Below are 11451 nucleotides of genomic sequence, written 5' to 3' on the forward strand. Positions count from 1 at the left end.
GAGCAAACATTTTTCGTGAGATCGGTCGAGAAGCGCAGCGCTATTGAGAGACAAAAAGCACTAGGATTGAGGTTGATATGCCATTAGGGATAATACAAACAGGGAAATAAACACGGCAAAATATCAATTAAATTGAGAATCTTTATGTTATTTAAATTTACATCACATTTTTATCAACTTCCATCAGTATTTCAGTTTTTCTCTCTGAACTTTGAAGGTACTTCCAATCTAATAAAAACAATAGAAAAAAAAATCTGAAAATAGGGATGTTACTTAACAAAATAAGTTGAGGTGAAAGGACGCTGTGAGGGTTATTTGTGAATTGTGCCACGTTGATAAGGAGTGGGGGTGGAACGAAGATAATTCCCTAACAAAGCGATATTAAATTATTCGACTTTAGTGACTTACACGAAAGTCAAGCTGATGGCGATTAAAAATATTGATGACGGGGACCCTACTTAAACCTTTTCGTAGTCCCTATTATTTGAGTTTTTCGACAAATAACACCATATACAAATTCTTGCAAACAATCAATTCTCCAAAGAGTATCCAGAGCCGTAGCAACTAGGGGGGAGAAGCAGAGAAAGCGACCATCCCCCCTCGCCCTGTAATCCCTCGCTTCAATTTGCTAAATTTTCTACAATTTGCGCTTTAATGGTAACAAATACAGCACTCTTTGTCAACTGTTCGACAAAGTGTAGTTATGATCACGTGACAGTTCCGCATGTTTATATTTTCGGCACATTTCATTAATATTTTAGTTTTATACTATATTCCATTCCTATATGTTAGCTGAGTTTTATTCTTCATTATATTTTATACCAATAAAGTGAACGCAAGTATTTGAGCCTCGAGGTTTTGAGATTTTGATCTCAAAGAGGAGTGTAGCGGGTAGGATATCTGGGTAAACTTAGGTGTAGATCAAAGAACGTAATGCTTGAGAACCTTTTTAAAGTGGACATCCTCATAGAAAAATTTTCGCAATTAACCTCTTTAAAGCAGACACTCCATTCCATTTTCTAGACCTGTGTGAATATTATGCTTGAACGTAACTTCATAAAGAGACGTTGGCAAAGTTTTTTTTCACTATGTACTTATTTTCTTTTTTTCCAAACAATTTTAAAAATAATTGGCGTTTAGAAATTCTAGTCGTTATTTTTCCTCTCTATTCCTTCTCAGTTACCTTTTTACTAAGTAATTTTTATTTCTTTTTCTCGTTTCTTCTCCAAACTGAACACCTCTCTTACGCAGGCAAAGATCTTTGTTCTGCAAGTGCCGCGTCAGGGAGTAATGTTTTGCTAACCTATGGCATATCGCTTCGGATGAGAAAGAGAATATAAGAATTAGAAATTCAAATGTTTCAAATTCAAACGTTTAGGTGATGTAAAAACACTGTAAATTATGTATTACTAGTCGTTAGCCCGTGGAAAAATCCACGGGCTACCTACGCAGCTAAGCTACCATTTTGCGTGACAGACAGACGGACGGATAGACGTATACGGGTATTATAATATAGATAAAATCTTATTATAAGTTGTAGCTACAGGCCTGTTTTATAACCATCAAAAACAAAATCTGCAAAGGTTACCTCTTTGTAAATTCGTTCAACGTCTTTTTTCGCTTGCATGTTTTCTTTGCTCAGTGTAGAAGCCTTGACTTCTTTCTTTCCCCGCCTAACGCCAGTTCTTGCTCCACTTGTTAAAGCCTGTACGCTTCCAACAAGTAACAAAACCATCAATAACGTTGCGGTCAAGTTTTTCATGACTGCAGTGAATCTAAGAAGTTAACGAATGATGCGAAAAATATGCAGTGGTCACACAGCGTGTGGGAATATGTGTTTCTTTAAGCAATCTAGTTTCCAACTGTTTTTAAGTTTTTATATAACGGTAGAAGAGGTCAAGCATTTTAGAACAATGGAGAGAAGGGGGTTGGCAGAAAAAATGAATACAAAAAACATGTCACACTAGTTCGTTAGTTTTTTATTTCGTAATAAGTAAACTTTTTGAATGTTTTGGAAGAAGTAACAAAGATACTAGAACTTTCTAGTGTACTTCGCTACAACTTTTAACCTCAAGGATCTTTATGCGAAGATGAGGTAGTGGCACCAAGTTAGTTTTTTCTAATTTGCACAGCTTGATTCGCAACTTGGTGAAAATTCTTGTTTTCATGTTTTTACAAAATGTTAAAACCACAGATGATAAATAAAATACAAGTTAGATATAAACGCTAAAAATATTTCTGAACAAAATATATTCAATACAGATGCGTAATGCTATCCTCAAAACAGTGCTCGACTATAACATTAAATCACAGGAGCCATATAACAAGGGTAATAAAGTAAACTGAGCTTTTACAGTACTCAGAGTTTCATGTATTCACTATACAATCCTCAGCTGTAAAATAAATTCAACTGATCTAAGAACAAAATATAAAAATATAAAGAAAAAGTGTTACGATACATACGTTGTCGTTCAAGGGTGTGTTAGACAGGTTACCAAACTGCAAAATGGTAGATATACCGAGAAATAATATAATACTAAGAAAACCATAGCAACTGGGCAACCATCATTAAAATATTTTAGCATACAGGTAGAGAAACAAACTCACTACAACAATGTCAATAGTAGACAGTCATGAAATTGTGATTAAAGTTTATGCGATTATATTGCGTTTGAAGGAAATGTATTTTCGTAGATTGCTTGCTTAAGTGACGGTAATGCATAAAACCCCAAAAAATTAGGTTAAGACGAGGAACGCATTCTCAGTGACTAATCCAACACTTATCTTACGGCTTTTGATCTTTATTCTACCAGGGAAAAGTAAAAAAAATATCTGAGATTGCAGATAATAAAAGTTTTTATTTATTCTAAGAAATGGCACGACATCTTATGAAAATGGCGCGTCGTAAAATGTGGCGCCAAGGAAACGACTTAAGACGTCGTCTAATGCATAGAGCTTTAACAGTGTTATCAATATAGGTCCTGTGTTCGCAATGTATAGACTAAGATTACCCAATTCCCTCTGTAAAAACAGCAGTTATTCTCGAGAAAACCTTTATCGAATGTTTTTATCCAAGTTTTCCTTTAAGTTACTTGGACCCTGTTTCAAGAAATGCCTGGTAAAGAAGAACTGCGCTTGCACTCTCTGAAACATCGTATTGTTGAAGTTACTGCTGAATCTCGTTTTCGGCGCTTGCTAGTTATATTTTATATTTTGACGAAACGTGATTCCGTCCAAATGTAAAATAAGCTAACAAGACCTGGGAACGAGGTTGGCAACTGCTCAACAGAAGACACACATATAGATATTGTTTAGAGCTACAAGTATAAGTTCGACTTAAAAGAATTAACACTAAAATTGCCCATGAAGTGTGACTTAGAATAATAAAAAAAATTGCGAATTCCTCTCAGCCATCATATAGAGGAAATTTTCTAGATTTGGGGTGATTTTATTTTTTACATGTACAGCTTCAACGACGTAATATCTATTGAAACAATACGTATGATGACACATTCTTCTACTTTCTTACTTACATAGCTGACATGCATTCTCGTCCCTAGAGCTCTGTGAGATAAACCCAAACCACAAAGAGCTCTGAAGACGAGAATGACATGCCTAATCTAAATCCTTTATCAGTTGATATTTTAACTCTGAAGCAGTTTGACGCTTAATGAATTGTGACTGTTTTGACGGCGTTCTTATGTGTAATATACCTAACAACCCCGGACAAGCGTGACATATGGATCATCTTTTTTTTCATCTTTAAAGTAGAAGCAAAGGGATTAGAAAGATGGGAGCGACATATATCATCTTATTTCAAAGAAAAAAAAATACACGATAAGAATATAATTTAATGCAACAAAACAAATTTACGTATAATATATATGTTCAATTGTTATATTGTTATAAAATAAGTGCATAGAAATATAGGATTTTAAGTCGTCAACACCAGGAAGTATTGTAGCACTTTACAATTGAAGACCATGAACTAACGGATGTGTTGACATTTAAACCTGATAGACATTTAAATCTTTAAAAAAGTGCAAATACAACATTTTTTTCCAGAAAATGTTTTCATGGTCAATTGGTCTGTTTTGTGTTACATCCATTTTAAATATGCAAGTACAAAAAGATACTCGGAGTCGTGCAACTCATGAAAATGCAAACAATTATCCCTTTGTGTGGTAAATTGATAAATAGTCGCGTCAGAAATACCAACACATCACATCGCCGATGTCATGACGACAGGTCTGTCGTTTCGTACGTCATCTAGCATATAATAGGCGCCCATTCATGTGGAGTGCGTCCGTACTATAACAAAGAGAAACTACAGCATAATAAAGACAACTTAATGGCTCAAATTTTTTTGGGCCAAAAAATTATATTTCGCGGTTATGAATTTTCGTGAATAAAGTAAAAATGATATCAATTTCTTCCAAATGTTTTAAAATAAATTGATTTACATACATAGCTTTTGATTTAGTTGAGCAAATTGGTGATTTTTCGCAAATTGGTGATATTTCGCGAATGGTATCATCTGGGCAATCGTCGCGAAAACTAGCACCCGAAAAAATTAATAACAATCCTCCCCAACAATTTTGTCCACCATTAATTCCCCATTAATGTAGTTTTATCGAATCGCGGGATTAAACCTAAATTATGCGTAACAAGACTCAGGGAGGGATAAATGAAGTCTACTAGAGAGATACTTTATCTCTACTTTTAATCTGTAAATTTATTTTGTGCGAGCTCTTTCATTTATTTTAACGCCGGTAGTGATGTGGTTTAAATATTACGTTTATGAAATATGCGTCATTACGTTTCCACTGTGAATGTCTACATAGTATGTTTGTGTGTGGAAACTTTATTACCCTTTTAGCCAGGTATCCTAAAATCTTCTTGCTAACGCAAGACTTATGTTAGAATTTCTTCATTATCCCACATTAGATAATAGAGAAATTCTATAATTACATTGGAAGTTCATCTGTTCCTTTTGTGCATTTTCTCTGTATTTTAAACTTTGTAAGTTGATTTTATCTCGTATTGTATTGGATTTATTTAACATGGATTCCGGTTGCAGCAAGAAATATTATCTTACCAAAAAAATATCTCCTAAAAATTTAATTGCGACGAATTATAAAAATAAATCAATACGATGTGTTTTATTTTTAATAGATTCATGAAAATAACTCCTTATCGAAATTTGTGATGTGCGTGATTCCCTAATTTTTTTTCTTGCGACAATTTCTTACAGTAAAGCAGTGTCATGGTTGCCTTTTAACACGCTTTCATAACTCTTAGTACAATCAGTCCATTTTATTACTATAAACATTTAAACAAGCCGCCCTGGGAAATTATTTAATCATTATATTCCTAGTCGCTTATTCGAGAGGGGTGCTAAAAGAGGTAGTTACTTATAATTTTTAAAAAGAAACAATTTTAGACTGCGAAAATAAAAAAAATTTCATGTTCATCCTCAGATATTACATTTTCTAATTGTTCCCATTTTTTAAGTCTAAATCTTTAATGGAAAAAGATCTTATCTTTCTTAGGATCGTAAAAAGAAATTCACTTGATGTTTAAGAATTTTCAAACTACAAAAGCGCCATTGTATATATTGGTTGCATATATTGGTTTTCAACCTGTTAAAGAATGGGCGAGAAGGCAGGCGGTTAATAAATTCTAAAATATCAGCTTAACATTACTTTTAATCTTGGGATCCCTGAGTTACTTTCTAGGCAATTCAGATTATCATACCTGTATATCTAACAATGACTTGTAAAATCGAGGTGCTAACATTCCGTCTGATTCTGTACACGGAATTTCTAAAAGCTAAAACACATGAAACAAACGTTAATACTGCATCAATATTTTTATTTCAGCTTAAATAATAAATCATTCGATCAATACCTGATTTTTGTACAAAATTTTTCCAATAGGACAGACAACGCATGCTGTGCCAGCAGCAAAAATACCTTTGATCTATAAATAGTAACAAAAAGTAAAAATTAAAAAGCTGATAGCAATATGTTGGACATTTTATCATTGTTTATTACACAATTTTTTAAAAATTGTAAAACATTTGGGCTAAGGATCAATACTGTTTTAGTTTATCTTTAACAAGGTTACTTGATGCTTGCTTTAAAATATCAAATTCACGTGTTTGATTGCTCATTTCAGGTAGCGCAACAATCAGAATAAAACTTAAGCTTTAATCACGTATTAACCCACATAACTTTTGGAACAAAAACTGAAACTTTTGTTTTATAATCCCTGTTTTTTACTCTTTGTTATTTATTAACTGCAGGCTAGATGTTACCTACCAGTTCCTTCAATTTTTGAAGGGTTTTAGCCTCATGTACGTATAGTAAAAAAGCATGTAACTGATATTTTATTTTCAAATGTCGTGTGTACAGGTCACAGGCTGTTATTGCAATGCAACACACCTTAAATAAAAATAGCGCTCATTTAATTTTGCGACATTAAAGAAGAGCGTTAATTCAAAAAAGGTCCTCATTATTAATATTGAAAAGATATTGTAATAATTTTTTACGCAAATTTAAGAAGAAATTATTTAAATTTAGAAATTTTCGGGTGTTTAGAAAACAATGTAAGACAAAGATCTAACTAATTTTTAGCTTTATTGATTAATGTGCAAAGTACCAGGCACAGAATGGGTAAATTGTTTGAAATAAAGAAGGTACTTATTTAAGGTAGGCGTTCAGTATATATTTTTTATCAAAGGGGTTAGGGCCTCTATCAAGTATTTGTACTTTTATTACTAGTTTTAATTTTACCAGAACTCTTAGTGAAACATTAAAATGGAGTTTATGCTAGATTAATATAAATTCTTGTTTAGTTAACAATTAGCAACAACAAAATGTTTATTTAAACAGGTTAAGCATACCCTATTTTCTTTTAAAGCTTTGACAACGTCTTTCATAGTAAATGTTCTTTCTGACACCAAAAATTCATCCTGAAAAAAGAAAGTACTTTTGGGGTTTAACCTGAACGTTTCCTAAATTTAATAGAGCTTTTCTGAAATTTGTAAAACCTAAAGATCTTTATTTTATTTTCTGAAAATGCTTTCCAACGATAACTAAATTTCAATATTTTTGTGAGTTAGTAGTTGAAAGAACCTATAGTTGTTAGGTTTCACGGGTACCTAGGACCTAATAACCATAATAACGTTAGCCATAATATATACGCATACAAATAAATTTTTATTTCCCTACAGGATTATTCTTGAATAAAGTACCGAACAGTCTGTAAAAAATCGAGACAAATCGAGACATACAACACAACTTTACAATAGTGGTATGTTTCTTAAATTTTGGTTCGTTCCTGATATTATAGAGATAAAAAATGTTGTGTCATCTACTATAGATATAATTTAAATACAAAATTTAGTATAAGTAAAAATAGGGAATTTTGAAAAGATGAAATATGCGCAAAACAATCAACTCACCCACTTTCTTGCTAATTCTAAAAATGACTTTCTTGTGATGCCACGTAAAATTAGTCCATCTAGAGGTGCAGTAATCAATTCTTCCTCTAGAAAAACGTTTGAGAAATCTTAAAAGCTTATGGATTTTGTTTTTCATAGAATTCTGATGTTCCATAGATAATGTGAAGGGTATACCTCCATTTTCATTTTCCCAATGCATAAATATATTCATTGTTCCTGCTTCTGTTACCTATCATAAATAAAATTTAAAATACTAATAACTTTTTTGTAATTAAATCATAACTTACACAACTATAAAACATTCCACAAAGTATATCTTTATAAAGAATACTGTAATTAATATTTGAAGAAAGTTTTACGCAAATCAGTATATATAATGCCAATTTGTTTTAAAAAAATTGACCTCATCATTGAAAAGCCATAAAATTTGATTATATCCTTTCTTTTCTGCTTCCTTTTGAAGAAATACCGTGGAACCATAATTACTAAACAGAAAAAATATTTAACAAATTAATACAGCACATTGTCTTTATATACAAATTCAACTAATCTCATGATGTTATCAAATATCCTAATACAAAATGTCTCTAATATACCCGCCAGCTTTGCATTCACCCAGACCACCTGGCCATGCTCTGACATAGCTGGGTTCTGCAAGAAGGGATACTGGTTGCATGGAATCCCCTTTAAAATATGATCCAACTGGAGACAGTATAACAAATAACAAAGCTTTATTTATATCTTGATCAGCAGAGACAGTCTAAAAAGATCACCACACAGGTAATAATAAAATACCTTACAACAAAAGTACAACTAAAACAAAGAAAGAACAGTAGGAGTAGTAATTTAAACAATTATTACATCTAAGCTGATTAGTGATGGTCGTATATATAGTGAACAACCATCTTCTTTTGGAACCCAATCTTTTTCAATTTCAACTAGTTCAAGTATACATCTTAAAAGTTCATTTTCATTGAAAGTAGGCAGTGCCATTCTTCTTGCAGAGATGTTGAAGCGAGCAACATTACAGCTTGGTCGAAATACTCTAATCTTTTTATCGACACCGTAAAAACCTTTCATACCTTCATAAATCTAAAAAAATATGCAAATGTTTATTCAAATTTTATATTCTTGTAAAACAAACAAACAAACAAACAAGCATAAAAAACAAAACAACTCATAGGAATGTATTGACCTGTCCACCATATTGCAAAACTCCAGCTGCAGGATGCAACTGAAATACTTCATGGGGTTTAATTACTGGAGTACCCCATCCATGCTCTTTATCCCATTCTATCTGCAGCATGTGGTCAGTCATAACCTTTCCAAAGGGCAAATCTTTTACTTTAATCTTTGGCTTTAGTTGGTCTGCTAGAAACACTTTTAGATTTCTACTCTAAATAAAATGCAATCACAATAAACTTAATCTATACAATATTATATACAAATACAGCAGAAGTAACACACAATAGGAAACAGACATATGGCTGGTCAAACCTGGATATTCTTTTCTCCTTTAACATCAACCAGTGATTGCAGTCTTCTTATATTTGCTACATTCTTGAATCTTCTTATGCTATTTAAAAATGCCATCACTCTTGCCCATTAAAAACAAACGAGTGTTAGAAAATTTCTCGAAACTAAAACCGAGCATGTATTTTTTTAAAAAGTTTTGCTAGCTAACAAAATGGCACAAATAGCCAGCTCAAGTAAAAACTATATTATAAAATGTGCATCAGCTGAAATGACACGGTAACCTAAGATATTAAAAATAATATTTATTTAATTATGTAGTTCGGCTTGGGCTATCATTATTGACCACGCTTGTTTACCTTTTTCAGTTTAACCACGTGCGCGGTGAATATAAACAAATAGGATTTCGGTTTATTATTTTTATTCTTGAATGTAGTATATGACGGAACTGTTATAACCAAAACCACGATCTGCTTAATTTTGCGTTGCACAAATTATATCGTCTTTGTTCTCTTGCTTTAAAAGTCATCCGTTACAAGAAAAAATTCACATGGACAGCCCACGTGATGAGAATGCCTCGTTTGACCTAGTAGGATCTTCTGTCAATTTTATCTTTGTAGCCCCCAAATGGTGTTGCGCTTTGTTGTAATATGATTTAAATGTTGGTTAATCTTTCGCTCTTTAAAGGAATCCCAAGTTACTTTTACAAGTTGGATTTACCTAAATGATTTTCATAAGAAATTTTCAATGCCATATTTACTTATTGGTAAAAGTTCATGTAACCCCCAGATATCTTTTTTTAAATATTTGTGACTGTCCAGGGGAATTTGATAACAAACACTTGACTTTAAATAGCGTTTAAAGCGGTAATATTAACGCTTTGGTGCTAACATTTAACGCTATAACCTTAATAACACTAATACAAATTTTTTGTAATGATAACGTTAAAGACATACTAATAATGCTATTAACGTTATAAAGCAGGATTACGCCATTTTGATTTTTTGTGTGCTGGCAAAATTCCTTTTTTGGCCATATCAAATAATGCGAACAGGGCTGAGACTTTTCCTGCACAACTGACTCCCCGTAGCTCGTTTCGAACTTTCGTCAGATAAAACATCAGATAAATTTCTGTCTTAGTCAGACACTTTTTTCTAATGCGAAGGTGAACGCCGAGGAAGCACAGATAAAGCAAGTCTGCAAAACTGCGCTTACAGGTGGAATGGACATTTTATCATGGATTTAATTGTAGATAATTTCTTTTTTGACAAAACAATTGGAAACCATACCAGTTCCGAATTTATTGGATTCCTTTCTTTATGCCACAAGTGTTATTCAAACAATTTCTATATAAATTTTGTTAAAATATCGAACCATCACACACCTACTCAAATATTCCTGAAAAAGACTTTAAGAACGCATGGTGGGCTTTTGCTATACAGATTATCTATTTTAATACCTGGAATAGAGATTGTAGAGAGTATTATTCATTCAAATTTTTGTAACCTTTACACAAAGTCACGATGTGGCCCTATTATTTTTTTTGAATAATTCTTAAGCTTAAGAATAGACAATGCTAGTTAATGTAATGCTTTTAACGTTAATTTAGCGCTATTAACGTTATAATTGAACATTAGCGCTATTTTGCAATCATAATTAACGCTATAATGTTATCTCATGTTAACGCTATATTGTTAAAGTGGACTTTATCTGGCGTTAATTAGTGTTAAATTATGGGCTTCGTAGCGATATAACGTAAAAGTTTAATGCAAATTTGTTTGTTATCAAATTCCTCTGAACAATCACATATATTTGTTTTTTTTGCCACCTTGACAGCCCCTTTTTTGCTCTAGTCTTTTTTGTAGCAATTACTTTCATTAGATATCATTAATGTTTTCATAGCAGAAAACAATTAATATGCCTTTGCAACAAAGTTAAAAAGATTAAACATATTTTCCAAATCGATCTCTGTACAAGTGATTTTTGGTAAGTTAAGGTAGGTTTATTAAATATATTCATTATGTAACAAAAATTTCTTATTTAAACAATATCACATTTAATTATGCTGCATGAATTGTGATGTCATATTTAAGTAATAGCGAATTTTGACATTTTCTGTCATCACTAATTTTAGACCCGTTAAGGGATATGCGTTCAAACTAAAATTAATGCAGAGATATTTAAGCAGTGAATTGATTAACATATATTTTTTTGCCAAAATACTCGTCCCAGGCCTCTTAATTTTTTGATGATGACGCCATAACTTGGGATCTGTATGTCAGTTTACAATCAAACTTTGTAAGTAAACATATAGAACCTACACAAGCCTACCTAAAAAAATTTATCGTTAACCAAAGTTTTTGTGACAGCTGTGTGAGAAATAATGTCTTCATCAGCCCTTAAAATTAAGATTTTTTTACGTCAGCAATAAGACCACCAAAGTGAGATACATTTCAACTGATTTGCGTCAGCAATATTTTTTTGTAGTGAAATTTTTCAGCTGGCAATAG

General features: G+C 32.2%; 1 protein-coding gene and 1 long non-coding RNA gene across 2 annotated transcripts; both read right to left on the bottom strand.

Annotated features, from left to right (window-relative positions):
- Positions 1 to 123: 123 nt before the first annotated feature.
- LOC130612683 (uncharacterized) lies at positions 124 to 2617 on the bottom strand. Its single transcript, XR_008975520.1, has 3 exons — positions 2464 to 2617; positions 1589 to 1775; positions 124 to 228 (listed from the first exon to the last, which is right to left on the bottom strand). It is a non-coding gene; the product is annotated as an uncharacterized LOC130612683 (long non-coding RNA).
- Positions 2618 to 3793: 1176 nt separating this feature from the next.
- LOC130612671 (branched-chain-amino-acid aminotransferase, mitochondrial-like) lies at positions 3794 to 9497 on the bottom strand. The gene is made up of 11 exons (XM_057434024.1): positions 8966 to 9497; positions 8664 to 8864; positions 8330 to 8560; positions 8065 to 8228; positions 7872 to 7953; positions 7643 to 7697; positions 7469 to 7554; positions 6908 to 6976; positions 5911 to 5982; positions 5758 to 5832; positions 3794 to 4311 (listed from the first exon to the last, which is right to left on the bottom strand). Exons 1-11 carry the CDS (start codon positions 9059 to 9061, stop codon positions 4270 to 4272), a joined length of 1173 nt encoding a protein of 390 aa, XP_057290007.1. The 5' UTR covers positions 9062 to 9497; the 3' UTR covers positions 3794 to 4269.
- Between the last annotated feature and the right edge of the window lie 1954 nt (positions 9498 to 11451).

This window comes from Hydractinia symbiolongicarpus, chromosome 10 (assembly GCF_029227915.1).
Source record: "Hydractinia symbiolongicarpus strain clone_291-10 chromosome 10, HSymV2.1, whole genome shotgun sequence".
NCBI classification, from domain to species: Eukaryota; Metazoa; Cnidaria; class Hydrozoa; order Anthoathecata; family Hydractiniidae; genus Hydractinia; species Hydractinia symbiolongicarpus.